The sequence below is a fragment of the Wolffia australiana genome, chromosome 11 (assembly GCF_029677425.1).
Source record: "Wolffia australiana isolate 7733 chromosome 11, ASM2967742v1".
Classification (NCBI taxonomy): domain Eukaryota; kingdom Viridiplantae; phylum Streptophyta; class Magnoliopsida; order Alismatales; family Araceae; genus Wolffia; species Wolffia australiana.
Window position 1 is genome coordinate 14,707,864 of NC_135845.1, and position 15,981 is coordinate 14,723,844.

The 15,981-nt window shown below is 38.8% G+C and overlaps 1 protein-coding gene across 3 annotated transcripts; it reads left to right on the top strand.

Moving 5' to 3' along the window:
* Positions 1-10,093: 10,093 nt before the first annotated feature.
* LOC144709674 (uncharacterized) lies at positions 10,094-13,050 on the top strand. 3 transcript variants are annotated; one of them, XM_078583284.1, is made up of 13 exons: positions 10,094-10,260; positions 10,361-10,431; positions 10,497-10,577; positions 10,783-10,920; positions 11,011-11,097; positions 11,191-11,268; positions 11,363-11,453; positions 11,531-11,601; positions 11,696-11,765; positions 11,920-11,972; positions 12,065-12,158; positions 12,319-12,475; positions 12,858-13,050. In XM_078583284.1, exons 1-13 carry the CDS (start codon positions 10,194-10,196, stop codon positions 12,862-12,864), a joined length of 1,065 nt encoding a protein of 354 aa, XP_078439410.1. In that variant the 5' UTR covers positions 10,094-10,193; the 3' UTR covers positions 12,865-13,050. The 3 variants fall into 3 exon arrangements, with proteins under 3 accessions (XP_078439410.1, XP_078439409.1, XP_078439411.1); XM_078583283.1 differs by having other exon boundaries at positions 10,096-10,260; positions 12,319-12,416; XM_078583285.1 differs by having other exon boundaries at positions 10,098-10,260; positions 11,191-11,244; positions 12,319-12,416.
* The last annotated feature ends 2,931 nt before the right edge of the window (positions 13,051-15,981 follow it).

Sequence of the window (15,981 nt, forward strand, 5' to 3'; positions counted from 1 at the left end):
TTGTGTGTTACCCTGAAATTTGAATCATTAGTACATAATTTCAATCTGATTCTTTGAACACATCTTTTCTGTCATCTGTCATCAACACATCTTTTCATCCTTGAAAGTTACCTTGAAAATTTGAATCATTAGTACATAGTAACAACCTGATTCTTTGGAATGAGAGTCTCAATATGTCGTCAACACCACTTTTCATCCTTGTGGGTTACCCTGGAAATTTGAATTATTAGTACATAATAAGAATATGATTCTTTGAAATGAGAGTCCCAATATGTCATCAACACTACTTTTCATCCTTGTGTGTTACCCTGAAAGTTGAATCGTTAGTACATAATTTCAATCTGATTCTTTGAAATAAGAGTCCCAATATGTCATCAACACATCTTTTCATCCTTGGTAGTTACCTTGAAAATTTGAATCATTAGTACATAGTAACAGCCTGATTCTTTGAAATGAGAGTCTCAATATGTCGTCAACACCACTTTTCATCCTTATGGGTTACTCTGAAATTTTGAATCATTAGTATAGAATGACAATCTGATTCTTTGATATGAGAGTCCCAACATGTCGTCAACACCACGTTTAATCCTTGTGGGTTACCCTGAAAATTTGAATCATTAGTACATAATAACAATCTGATTCTTTGAAATGAGAGTCCCAATATGCCATCAACACCACTTTTTATCCTTGTGGGTTACCCTGAAAATTTTAATCTTTAGTAAATAATAACAACCTGATTCGTTGAAATGAGAGTCCCAACATATCATCAACACTAGGGAAGGATATGGCGGGGTCGTAGTCTGTTTTAGCAGAAACCTAAATCCGATCTCGGTCTGGTCCAGTATCGGTCCTATCAGGTTTTAGTTTAGAATAGAAAATATGATGTTCCCATTTTTAGGTATTTCAGTAATTGTGGTCTCCCTTTATCCCACTTAGCTCGCCTTTAGGTGGCCACATTGCATCTAACTAGACTTCATCTGAGTGTTTGATATTTTGTACCTAAGGGAGACAATTATATTCATGATGATTGAAAACATAAACAATATGCATAAAATAGAAAAAATCTTTCGAAAACGAGGTAAAAAAATAATTGTACCTTTTTCCAGATGTTTATTTCCTCCACTCCCATGTCCTCCACTTCCCTGCCCTCTCATTTGCAGTCCATGATGTTCTTTGAAGCCCAACATTTCACAGTCATAACGACGGATAAATTTTATTGTTTGCAAAAAAGATCCTCTTCTATGTGTCACGATCCCATGTTATGTACAAAAAAAGCACTCAGATGGAGCACTTGATGCAAAATAGAAAAGAATTGTTTTGCAAGCCCTACAAGACGTTGATATTTTTCTGAACCAAACATAAACCAACAATGGAGTGCATACACATTAGATCCAATGCAACTTTCCTTGAGGGAATAGAAAAAACATAAACTCCATCACGGAATTCCAGCATGATTGATTCATTAATTAAATAGAAAATAAGTTTCATAATTGATTATTTACCTTCTAATTGAGGTTATACTCCATCATGGAGTGCAATACCTCCAAGTAGTGTTCGCCCGTCCTGATACCGGTACCGGATGCCGGTATCGGGACAGGTGCTGTATCGGATACCAGAAAGGGAATTTCCGGTATCTATTTTTTTCGATATCCGGATACCGGATATCGGTATCGGATATCGGTTGCTATAGTGCCGATATCCGATACCGATATCCGTCTCGATGTCGTCATCTGCCTCCGTCTCAGGGAGGAGGATGACGACATCGGATATCGGGTGTGGATATCGGATTTCGATATCCACATCAAAAGGGTACTTAAATATTTTTAACTGATAAATATTCAGCGATTAGACTGGATTAACGTGGGCAAGAGAGTAATAACAGCTTTCTGATTGATTACACATCTCGTTGAATATATGCAGCCAAATTTTTTCAATTTCTTCCATATGGGATACCAGGATTTGGGTTTGGTGTTAAACTCCGAATCCCTTTATCCCATATGGAAGAAAATAGAATTTTTCACTTCTATTTATTGGACGATGTAATAATATGTTAAATATTGAACAAATATAAGGGCCATTAAATATAGCGAGTATAGATTATAATTTTACCATTTAATGTATAGTTGGACTCGTTTAATATATACAGAGAAATATTTCTAATTTCTTCCATGTGGGATGAAGGAATTCTGAGTTTACATTAAACTTCGAATCCTGTTATCCCATGTGGAAGACGATAAAAATTTTGCACTCCATATATTAACTGAGATTGAAAATACATTAAAACCATTCGACGCGGATGTACATAAATCATAGATTGATACGAAAAAGCTTCTTTTTTACTATCGATACCAGATATCAATATCTGGATGCCGGTTCCGATATCCGGATATCAAAAATTCGATATCTGGTATCCGATACTCGTTTTGTCCTCACCCCCCCGATATCCGGTACCGATATCCATCTACACCTGAAGGACGGATATCGACTGATATTCTGATATCCGATATCAGACACAGTCCCTCTTTTCTGTCGGATATCGGATGTCTGATATCGGATATCGGACGGATATCGGTTGGGCGAACCCTACCTCCAAGTAGACACCTTGATGAGATCCAACTAATTCTCGAATAGTGAGAACTTGTTCATGGAGCTGCCTTGCATCATCAGTCCAATTCTCAAAATCCTAACTATGGAAAGACGCTCGGAGGTGGTCCAAGTGTCCATTGTTTGTGACTCCCTTTCAATAGGGTGTACAAACTCTTTCATCTTGGATTTTCCCACTTCAAATTGTTATGTTGCAACATGTCGTATTGTCATTGAAGTTCAAGTAGTTAGATTTTATTGGGCCATTAATTTACAGAAATTTTGAAACTTTGGGTGATCTATATGTGAGAGTGGCGTATATGTACTTACGATGAGGTTTAACAGTTCTTCTTTCATTCATTTTGAAGTTCTGTTAATAAAATTGATGACTTGGAGAAATAATCCAAAACAGCTTTCACATTGCTAGAACCCTTTTGCTCCCTATGAACTTCAATATGAGAATTTTTAAGTGGTCCCAACCTTCATTTTGATACTAGTATTTTCACGTCTCATCACAACCTCCCTTCATGTGCGAAGCATGCGTTTAATGTTTACCCGTCATGTACCCAATATCAGATGATGATATCAGGGCAGATGCTGAATCCAGTATCGGAATGGATATTTCCAGAATCCGGCTAAACCGATATCCAGATATTGGATATTGGTTGCTACACTAATGACATCTGATATCGCCATCCATTTCTATATTGGCATCTGTCTACTTCTCTCGGGATGGAAGACCATACTGGATATCGGAGTTGGATATTGTTATTTTGATATCCAACATGATATCCAGATATCATATGATTTAACTTGGGTAATATGTATGTAAATTTGACATATAATGTAAGTTTAAACTAACTTGTGAAGCAACTGGGAAGCAATGGGTATGGCTGATCAGCGGCTGTAGGGACATCTCTGCTGACATGAGAGGTGGATCCAATGATGACGTGACTGTGTGAGACTTTCTCATTCCTCCTTTCTCTTCCTCTTCTTCCACTACTTTTCCATCCTATTCTCTCTCCCTCCTCCTTACTCCTCCTTCCTCTTTCTTCTCTTTCCTCTTTCTTCTCTTTCCTCTTTCCTCTTCTTCTCCTACTTCTGCTCCTCCTCATCCCCCTCCCTCTCCTTCTTCCTTCTCCTTACTTTTCCTTCCTCTATTTCTTCTTCTCCTCCCTCTCCTTCTTCCTTCTCCTTACTTTTCCTTCCTCTATTTCTTCTTCTCCTCCCTCTCCTTCTTCCTCCTACTTCCTCTAACTCTTCTCCTCATCATCCTCCTTCCCTCTTCTCCTTCTTCTTCTCATCAGCCTCCTTCCCTCTTCTCCTTCATTTTCCTCTTCTGTTTCTTCTTATCCTCCCCTTTCTTCTCCTTCCTCCATCTCCTTCTGCTTCTTGTTCTTCGTCTTCCTCCTCCATCTCCTTTTGCTTCTTGTTCTTCGTCTTCCTCCTCCTTCTCTTTTGCTTCTTGTTCTCCTACTCCTTATTCCCTTTCTTCTCCTTCCTTGTTCTCCTTCTTCTTCCTCTTCCGCCTCTTCTTCTCCTCCTCCTCCTCCCCTTTCTTCTCCTCTCTCCTTCGTCTTCTTGTTCTTCTCCTTCCTCCTTTATTTTTGTATTCTCCTCCTCCTCCTTCCTCTCCCGTGATAACACACATTTTTAGCAGGTTAATATAAGCATTTTTGCATTTTTAGGCATTAAATTAATTATATATGTGTGTTATCAAGCCTATAATGATTAAATTTTTCTTTGAATGATATTTTCTGTTTTATGAAATTTTAGGTACTTTTAATGGATTTTATGATGAAATTTGAGTTATCTTTCCATCCATATGGTTGGATCTATAAATATAGCCTCATTTTTTTTGTAAAAACTATCTTCAAGCTCACTTCCTCTTAGAGAGGTAGATTAAAATAAAGTATAGTTTTAAAAATCCATCAAGAGTGTTCTTGGTGTCTTGAGTGCTTGAGTAAGACCAACAGATTAGTGGAGAGGCTAATCAACATCAGGAAAATGCCTTGATCCCAATGGAACATAGGGAGCGAAGGTTAGTCTCTTGCCTTACATTGATTTATCTCCTTTATATCCATTTTTTTAGGTCTACATCCTTATTTTCAGCATATCCTTCTTATAACATCCATCATCAACTTACCCTACCACAGCCATCTTGATCTCAATCCCATCACCTTCGTATCATATAAAATACCTAAGTCATCTAGTCCATCATTCTCTTCTCCATCTCACAACCACCTATACATTATTCCATCACATACATTAGTTAGGTCATAATCATATCTTCTCGCACCATTCTATTTCACCATCATCCATCCATATAGACTCACATCTATTCACCCTATCCCTGTGGAGACGACCATTGCGCATCACTATCTAGTCCAATTTTTTTATAAGTACATGTTTATAAATTTTATTGATTAAACTCAGCAACACAATGACATAAATTTACCATAAATTTGTGTTCATCACCCCTCCTTCCTCTTTTCATCCTTGTCCTTCTTCCTCTCCTTCTTCCTCTTGTTCTTCTCCTTCCCTCTTATTCTTATTGCTCCTTCTTCCTCTTCCTACTCCTCTTCTTCTTCTCCTTTCTCTTCTTCTCCTTCATCCTTCTTCCTCTTCTTCTAAATTAGAAATAAGGTTTTAAACATAACACCTGCTTATTCAGGTTTATGCTGTGAGCACTGATAGTGCCTCTAATAAGAAGGGGATATTAGTAATTGTCATGAAGAAGATAAATATTGTGAAATCAACGTTTAGCACCAGGCAACACGACCCATCTGTCACACACATCTTCAACCTTGTCGTCCGTGAAGCAATTAAAAACTTTGCCATTCCTTCCACCCATGTATTAGTGCTTGGAGAAGGGGACATGATGAGAACAGTTGATCAGTTTGACATCGACAAGGACAACTTGCATGGAGATATATTATTAATGACTGATGATACTGATGAATGATGAGATTTTCTATGTTTTTGAGATGTAGTGACAAAGGTGTGGATGCTATTGCATGAGATTTGAAGAAGAGAGCCCTGATATTGTGGATGATAACATTGTCATGCTGGACTGTCTAACGTGTTGGAACATCTCATATACTATACTATCTGCTTATGTGAAGAAACATAAAATTATTGACAAAGTCTTGAAAAGCTTTAGCATAAAAGGGAAGTCGAAGAAGATGTCAAAGAATGAGTAGGATTTGGAGAAAGAGTTGTCGCATTCTAGGGCGACTCTGTGTCTCTACTGATCATGTTAACTAGAGAGAGACTGGGATCATATGTGATGTGATGTTCATCATCCAAGGCCTCCAAGAACATGTGAACGATGTAATGGGAAAATAAAAGAGGGAATAGTTTTCTCATGTGTGATGTGTTTGCATTAAGGAGATTGCTTCAACATGGCCCTTACATGTAACGGAATGCAATACAAGTAGGTCCAATAGACAAGAACTTGTGGGCAGATGATGTAATCACTATAGCAGCATTAATGAACCCATTCCATAAAGGGTCCATGCCTAGTGAGTGGGTCAAAGAGTGAACAACAACCTCTCTTCATACATGTCTCATCAATACATGTAATGTCCCATTCCATAAAGCTGATCACTTCAATTTTTTCACCTTTGACTCTTGGATATAAAGCACAATGTGAAAAGTCCATCATGGGCTAACTTCGGTGAAGTGAGCTTCAAATGAGTTCAATGCATATTTGGCCGAAGTTGTGTCTGATGAGGGCATTTTTATGTCACTATCTTGGTGGACCAGTGCATGCGAAAAACACTTTCCCTCGCATGCCTCAATTACAAGATAATTAATGTCCGTTTCTCAGACGAATGTTCTTGCGGAGCGAATATTCTCTGTGGGGCTTGTTAAAGCCAATAAGCATTGAAACACTCATCAATGTGAAGTGTTGGGTATGCGCGGACAATAAACTGGTACAATGATGTGTTTGACATAGATTTCACAGGCGAGGATGGCAATGATGGGGTTGTTGCATCATGTCGAGGTTTAAATCTGTTACAGCCCTGGCCATGTACTACATTTTTTTAAATCGACATCATATTTATTGGTTGTCCTCGAGTATGTAGGTGGTGTTTGATGACTCTCAAATATGTCATCAAATAATTAAAGTTTTTAGTTCTCATTCATCAAAATTATAATGTAATTCATGCTAATATCATGCATATGCATCATTTTGTAAAATCACTAACCCCACTTGATCCTTTGAATCAAGTGGAATATATTTAACATTTTATGGTTAGTAAACATTCAGAGACAGGTTAAGAAGATCAAGGAAAGAGACGAGGATCAAGAGGAGCGGGCAAAAATTCAAAGAAGCAGAAATTACGAAAATGCCCCTGGGCATGACTTAAGAGAAACCTATAAATACTCTCTTGAGAGTTGATTTTAGGTTGTCCAGAATTTCTCTCAAGGAAGCTAGGGCTTGGAGAGAAAGGATTTCTGCAGACCCTCCAAGGCTGATGAGCATTGGAGCTGGGAGAGAAGCAAGCCGAGGAGTAGCTGGAGCACGACGATCGTCGCCTTGCCCGGAAGGAGTGACACAAGGAGGCGTGAGCGTTTCGGTTTTGGTACAATCTTCTTCTCCCTTCTAAGACAATCAGGGTTGGGCTGAAGATCACAAGCTGTGTCTTCAGCATTTCCAATTTCTGTTGTTCCTTTGGTTACGTTTGATTTCGAATCCCATAGTTGATTGAATCGTTTTCCATTCTGTCTAGCAAAAATTTCAGTGTTCTCGCATCCGATCGTGAACTCCTTCCTGCAGAACTTCCAACTGCTAGCAACCCAGGCCTCAGCCTAGGTTGCGATAATCAAGCGGCGAGCAAGCTCGCGCGAATCAGCACCGCATAGCGGGCTCGCGCACCGCAGCGCCAGCGCGAGCTCACCCGTCGCGCAGCAACGCGCCGCGCTCGCGAGCTCGCCAGCGTGCAAGCTTGCCGCAGCAGCGCGCAGCGCCGCGCAGGCTCGCCAGCAGCGCAGCAGCGCCGTGAGCAGGCTCACCCGCGCGCAGGCATTCGCGCGTGCACAAACACCTGCAGGGTGTTTGCTCAATTGCCTCAGAGGGCATAAGCAAACCGTCAACAAAGAAAATTTCTCTACTGACGGTTCTGCTCAATTGAGTTTGCCAAGATATCTCTGTAAAACTTAACTGAAGATAATTTGACTGAAGAATTAGCTGAATCCATACTTTTAAGGAATTCTATGCAACTTATTCTGAAGAAAATTTCTACAGAGATTAACACTTGGAATTAGAGAACTGAATAGACTGATTTAATAGAAAAGAATTTTCCGCTGTTTTCTTTGCTTCTTGTGGATCGACCCTTGCTTGCCAAAGGCTGTGAGGTTATAAATTTCGTTGCATAAGCTCAATCCTCACACGAATTCAACTGATAAATAACCAGTAAAAAATACCCTAAAATTGAGTTCATCAGTGTCCAATTCAGTAAGAACCTATGATGGACTAATCTTGGAATCATTTATATAGCAATGACCACGGTGTAGGGCATAATACATGGCCCAAATATTACATTAGAGGCTTTTATTTCTGCAAAAACAAACTTTGAGAAACTTCACGTGTATGAGAACATTTATAGTTCTAGAATTATATCATTCTCTTGATAATGAATCATTATTGTTTTTTAATACATACTTTACTGTACATCTAATGGATTTAATTGATAATTAAGAATCAACGGTTTTTAATATAAACTAAAGAGCGGAATTAATCCATTCACTTCGCGTCCCTTGGCAAATTATAGGAAGTTTTGAAATTCCTTTATATTTAGTTGCCAAATTTTGTTGTTAGTTTGAGCACTCAAAGTTTTATTTAACAGTAATTTAATTTATTTTCAATATGGGACAGTCAGAATCTGATATAATTTGATTTATTGATTGTTGATATACAGATATCGAGTTCATTATGTCATTCCCGGATATAAAGAAGTGACTTCCCGGATCTTCAAGCTCGTCTGAATCTTAATATATTCACCGCTTCCGCGCCTTCGGTTATGAAATAAAGAACAGAAGAAGAAGTTGAATCAGAAGAAGAAAGAAGATTAAAATGAATGAAAGAAAATAATAAAACAGAAAAGAGAGGCTGAGCATGGACTGGAATAGATCAGCCATTTTCAATCAGGATGTCGAGTCCACATCTCCTGAAACCGGAAAGGTCGAGGTTCTGAGGTTATCCAGCAGATAAAGAGCAGCTGAGGGGCGAGTGAGCGGGTTACGAAGTGAAGATTCATCTTAATGTTACGAAGTCAATTCAGATGAATGTTACGAAGTTAATTCATCTTCAGATTCAGAAGGCGCGCAGCGACTCAAATGCTCAACTTTGGTAATAGGGAAGACATGGAGCCCATTAGTGGAGTAGAGGACGAGATCCAGTCTTGCCCATTTACATGATCCTCCTTCACTCCGTCAGTCGAGTCTTCATCTTAATATTGACGGATCTTCACGCTCGTCTGAATCTTCACGGTATCTCCCCGTGGCCTTTCGTCTCTGAAAGTGTCCTTCCTTCTCAATGCCCGGGCATCCATCCAATGCATTATTTTCAATAGGAGCTGAACACCAAAAAAGATCTCGACGAGGTTATCCAGCGTATAAAGAGTTGGCTTTTCGCCCCCGCTCCTCGCGCCTTTTTTCTTTTAAAAAAATAAAATCAAATGAAAAAGGTGACAAAATAAGTGACTTGTCCCCTCCATCAGTCCAAGGATTATTGATATCTGGATTTCATATTCAGATGTCCAGTAACCGATATCTGCCATTTCCTTAGACTAGCCAATATCCGTCCCGATATATGATACTGGAAGGATTTTTAATATCCGTCTGGTATCCAGTATCAGAAGCTGCCCCAATTTCTACAAAATATTGGAGATTGGATACTGGTTGTCTGATGTTGGATATTGGAAGGGTGAACCCTACTTGCATTTGTAATCATCATTAATACTTTTGGTAAAGTACCTAAACTCGAGTCACAGTTTTCTACCTTGACAAACCGTGGTACCCTTCAAGTCAAATCACCCATATTGCGTAAATCATTTATTGATGACAAGAAGTGAATAAAACACAAGAATACCTCGGGTTTACCCAACTCAAAGTATGCTAAGTGAGAATTACAAAAGAATAATCAGAGGGAGTATGAAAGAGTGAAGAAAAAAAAGTGAAACGGGGCAAGCAGGAGAGTGAAAAAGAGTGTTAAATAGTGTGACAATGAGAGTGAGAGAAGGATAGATTGAAGGAATGTGCCGTGAGAGGGAGAAAAGGTAAGTTTAAGAAGGAATAAAACGGTGATAATGGGAGAGAGTGTGAGAGCGAGAGGGTGAGTGGTAGAGGCAGAGTGACAGAGTGAAAGAGGGAGTGAGGACCAAAGAGACAAAAAACAATTAATTTTATGAGTCAGATCCACGTCGTATCCAACGGCAACTTAAAGAGAGCAATAATTGGGGTGGAGGCGACTACGACGTCTTAACTTCGCTTCCTGCACGTGACGTAGTTTTGCGCGTACCATTCAACGTAGATTGCGTCTACGTTGTCGGCAGTGCATAGCATTCAACGTACTACTGTTCAACAGGCTCCTCCATCCGGCCATGGATTCCTGCAAGCTCCGCGCCGACTTCCTCCGAGTTCTTCTCAGCCGTCGCCGCCCAATCAAAGGTCACCCACGAAGAACACGCTTTCGCCTTCAATTTTCCTTTTTTTTTTTTTTTCTGTTTCCATTGCTCGAGAAAGATCAACGATCATGATTGAGCTGCAGGGGAACTTGTGGTGCTCAAGGCGGAGCCTGTCAAAGAGCCCAACTATCAGAGGCCTCTCTCAAGCCGCGAGGTCGAGTTCATGTGGAAAAGAAGCGGTTTTATTCAAAATTCAGCGTCTTTTATATCTCTTTCCAGGAAATGGAGTCTTGCCCGAGGGAGAATATCGAGGATTTCTATCAAAGGCTCGAGGAAGAAAATCTCACTTTGATCACCGAGGTGTGTTCTTTCTCTTTCGTGCACAAACGCGCACAACAAAGTAGAGAGAAACGAGATGCGTTCTTCAGATCTGCTTTTTTCCGCTAGATCTGTTGTGACAGAAATCATCGATAATCAAAGGAAGAAGGAAACGGAAAAAAAACCCATTTCTTCCGTGAGAAATAATTTTTTGAAGGGAATTTTTTTTTAATCATGATCTTGACAGGAAGGAGAGCAGGGGAAATTACCAGTCTTGATCTTAAGCTTGAGGCCGAAGGAAGGAGAGCAAAAGACGAAGAGACCAGCTATCGTTTTTCTGCACTCTTCCTACTACGCCAAAGAATGGGTCCGACCTCTGCTCGAGGTAGTTTTTTTTTTGTTTTTACTTTTATCTTTCGTATTTTTGAGTTTATTTTCTCTGACTGTCGCCTGAATCGTTGATTTTTCTTTCAAGGCGTACGCATCCCGTGGATATGTTGCAGTCGCCATCGATTCTCGCTACCATGGCGAAAGGGCTAACAGTGGAACCGCATATATTGACGTACTGAGCCGCCTATCGCTATTTATCCCACAAATCAATTTTTTATTTTTTTTTATTTGCTTAGTTAACCTTTGTTTTGATCTTTGGATGCAGGGTTTGATATCGGGATGGAAAAATGGCGATACCATGCCTTTCTTATACGATGTGGTAGATGGTTTTCCTCTATTTTCCGTGTGGGGCTGCACATTATGATATTTTCAGCTTCAAAGAAGTGGAGAAAAGAACAAGTTAAATTAGATAAATTAGAATTTACCTCGGATTTCAGGTCTGGGATTTGATGAAACTGGGAGATTATCTGTCTCAAAGGGAGGACATCGATCCTGAGAGAATTGGAATCACTGGGGAGTCACTGGGTGGTGAGTTGATCTTGGATTTTTTCCAAAAGAAAGAGAAAGAAATGTTGATTTTTTTCCATCTTAATGAATAAATTTAGGTATGGAAGCGTGGCTTGCTGCTGTTATTGACACCCGGTATTCCGTGGTTGTTCCTATAATTGGCGTCCAAGTAGGCCTTGCGTCGCTTCTCATTTTCTTCTAATTTTTTATTTTTCAAATGTAAAATCAAGTTTGAATATAAGTTGGTCAATTTTTCGGATTAGTGTTTTCGATGGGCGCTGGAGAACGACATGTGGCAAGGTAGAGTTGACGGTATCATGCCTCTTTTCTTAGGTACCGTGCCAACTTTCCATTGGATTTATCTATATTCTATAAAAATTTCAATCAGATAATAAGTAACAAATTTCTGTGTACGTTGTTTGATGTGATAAATTGATATCTTTTTGTGACGATTTGCCTGTTTTTTCCCTTCTTTGTCCTCAAACAGAAGCTGCCAAGGACATGGGCAAAACTGAGATTGAGAAAGAAGTGGTGGAGAAGGTCAGCTATTCCATTGACCTTGACTTGTCAATGTCAAATCAAAATGAAAAATGTAATTTTATATTCATATAATTGGGTGATCATATAAACAGGTGTGGGACAGGATAGCACCTGGTTTGACATCAGAATTTGATTCGCCTATGTCAATTCCAGCCATAGCCACACGCCCTCTGCTCATCCTAAATGGTTGGATGTCCAACAAAATTGATTTAAACGATAATTTAAGTTATATTGGATTTTTTTAGTTATTCGGGCTTTTAGAAAAATTATTTTCCAGAAATTTTAATTTCTGGCATGTAAAATTATGGTAATGAATTAATTTTAATGCATACTGCGGAACGCACAGGGGCAGAGGATATCCGTTGCCCACTTGCAGGCCTGAGCGTTACACTTTCAAGAGCAACCGAGGCTTACAAAAAGGCTGGATATCCAGAATATTTCAAGGTGATTTCTCCTAATCACCTCAAAAATCCATCGATACTGATTATCCCGAAAATTGCATGGTAATTACTCCTGATTACCTCAGTCTGATCACACTGTTTTTTTATCAAAATTATTTCTAAAAAATCCAGTAAAATATCATTTTCACAGTTATCTGGATGGATGTAATTGGTGATCTAAAAATTCAGATCAATTTTCTGTTTAATAATATCCGAAACCTCAAGAATATATTGTGCATATATGAAATTTTTTGAAGAAAAGTCTATGAAATCAGAAAACTCTCCTGAGATGATCATTTCTGATTTCTCAATTAGATGATCATTTCTCAGCTTTTCTCCTCTGGAAATTTGAAGCCAAGCTTATCTTATGATAAATGCTTATATTTTCTGTGAAAGACAATACAAGGTTTTTAATTTTTTTTTTCTATCTTAATTTTGCTGCCAGTTCATAGCAGAGGAAGGGATTAAGCATCACATGACATCGTCAATGGTGAAGGCTGCAAGCGACTGGTTTGACCAATTTCTTTGAACAAAAATCCATTCTGAATATAGGACGAGAAATAAGCAGATGGATGGATAAAGAGATTGATAATGGTTTGGAACTTTTGATGACGTAATAAATTGGGAATGGTTTGGAAGAGCTGATGCAATAACAACTCATCAATCAATTAGAGAGACATGGGTAATTGTTTAAATTCTAAATGATGTTCTAAATCATTCATAGAGTAGATGCTGAGAATCCATAGGATCTCCTAGAAGATCAAGGAGGAGAGAGTGAAAAAGAGAAAGGACAAGATGTAATTAATATCTTTTTGTATTTTCCAAAAATATTAATTTAACGTATAGTCCTGAAGATAGGCTATCCAGCGGGTGTGTCGATAGCTGACCTTCCGTTGTTCATGTAGGTGGCGTAGTGCACTTTGATCTGAAAATAATACAAACTCCTTGGGGAGTAAATAGTGACGCCAATGTCCTAGGGATTGTACGAGGGCGTAGAATTCACGATCGTAGTTGTCGTATTTCTTGCGAGTATCATTCAGCTTTTCGCTGAAGTACTCGATCGGGTGTCCTTCCTGGGTAATCCCCCAATTTCGACTCCCGAAGCATCACACGAACCTGGAAAACCTTGGTGAAATCCGGTAGCTTTTGTACCGGAGCCCGGTCATGAGCTTGTTAAGGAACTCAAATGCCCTATTTGCGGAAGGTGTCCACTCAAACTTGTCCCCAATTAATAGGTCGGTGATAGGTGTCGTGACTCCACTAAACCCTGGAATGAACCTACGATAAAACATTGCTAGGCCAATAAAACTCCGGACGTCGTGGATACTCTTTAGTTTTGGCCACACAGTAATGGCTTCGACTTTGGCAGGATCGGCGGCTACTCCACGCGAGGATAGGATGAATCTGAGAAAGGAGACCTCGGTGGTGAAGAAGCTGCACTTCTTAGGGTTTGCATAAAGTTTGTCTTCGCGTAGTACAACGCACACATGTCATAGGTGCTCGGCGTGGTCCTCGCTCATTTTACTGTATACTAAAATGTCGTCGAAGTATACGACGACAAATCTTCCAATGAAGGGCCTTCTTACCTCATTCATCAAACGTTGCAAGGTACTCGGCGCATTCGATAATCTGAATGGCATCACGTTCCACCCAAAAAGGCAATCTTTAGTTTTGAAGGCCGTTTTCCACTCATCCAAAGGTCGGATTCTGATAAGCCTAAAAATTCATGTAAATATGTCGTTGATTTGGGGTTTAGACTTATACAATAAAATTTATGATTTCTCTTAATCACTAAATATAAAATATAGAGTAAGCAAGGGGTCAAACCACAGGGAAGCATCAAATAAGATTTTTTAATGAATTAATTCAAAGATGAATTAATTTTGCAATTAATAAATCTTGATTATGCTTAATAATGTTTTTAATTAATCAAAATCAAGTAAAACTTAATTTTCTTTAAATATTTTGGTCAGAAAGCTCAATATAGGAATATTTCAATATCAGACTAATTCGGATTATTAATTTCCCAATTATTATAAAATTTAAGACAATTTTAATGAATTAAAATTGGGAATTAAATAATCAAGAAAGGGATTTTTAAATTGGACTTCAAGATGGATGAATGTTGGAACCAAACTCTTTTTTTAGGTCTTTTATATATTAAATTAAATTCCTGAACAATAAAAATTAAAATCTAGAGACAGAAATTAGAGAAATCAACTTAGAGAGAGAAAGCGAAGAATTTAGGGAAAAGATGAAATCCGAGCCTAAATTAAGAATCTAATGAAGCAGAAATGTTCTAAATTGATGTGGAATTAATGATAAAAAATCAGATCTTGAATCAGAATCAAAATGCAGTGTTAATTACATTCAAAACCACCTTCTAGGGCATGTACATTTTGCCCATGCCTTCCCGTTTTCAAATCGATCAAGAAGAAGATTGAAATAAAAATAAAACACTTACAACTTTGAGTGTAAAATCAAGAACTATCGACTTCCAAAGCATCCCTTATGCCCTTCGTGGCCAATTCCTTGGAGAGAGCTTCAAAAGGTGAATTTCGCCCATTTCCAGTCCTTCATTTAAAGATCCAACCATCTGGATAGTAAGGGGAGAAAAGACGAACATACCCTCCAAAGTTCAGCTCAATCGAACCTCTAGATCTCAAGATATCAAGGTTTTAGTGAGGATTTTCTTTTTTAAAAAAAATATGTCGGTTAGCGTGTGCATTTAATGCACGCACTAACGGACACACATGCAACATATATATATATTAGGTTGTTAGCGCGTGCACTTAAATGCACGCACTAACTGACATAATTTTCAAAAAAAGAAAATCAACGTTCAATGTCGTGAAATTGCCGCGAGCATTAAATGCACACGGAAATCGACGCCGTAAAACGTCACCAACACACGTGAATGTGCATGCGACGTCGATTCACCGTGTGCATTGAATGCATGCAGAATCGACGGCGCATGTTGGTCAAATATTGGGGCTGAACGATTAAATTTTTTTTGAACAAATAGTCTTTTGCTTTTTTATTTCAGAATGACGTGGCTTCTTTATAGCCGTTCAAGGAGAAGCATTATTCTCCAATGATTGCCGACGGCGGACACGGACAACTACGTGATAGCGCACGATCCAATGGCGGGGAAAATGAGAATAAGGCATTCCAACCAATAGAAAAATGCCATTTCCAAATTATTGGAGGAGAGATAAATTAAATCTAACGGCCTAGATTAATCCTCACTAAAGCCTTGATATCTTGAGATCTAGAGGTCCGATTGGGCTGAAATTTTGAGGGTAGGTTCATCTCTTCTCCCTTTACAATCCAAACGATTGCATCTTTAAAGGGGCAAAACTCACTTTTTGAAGCTCTCTCCAAGGAATTGGCCCAGAAGGACATAAGGGATGCTTTGGAAGTCAACAGTTCTTGATTTTGCACTCAACGTTGTAAGCTTTTGAATTGTATTTCAATCTTCTTCTTTAACGATTCAAAAATGCCCAGGCATGGGGAAATGTACATCCTAGAATTTGGTTTTGAAGGAAATTAGCACTGCATTTTGATTC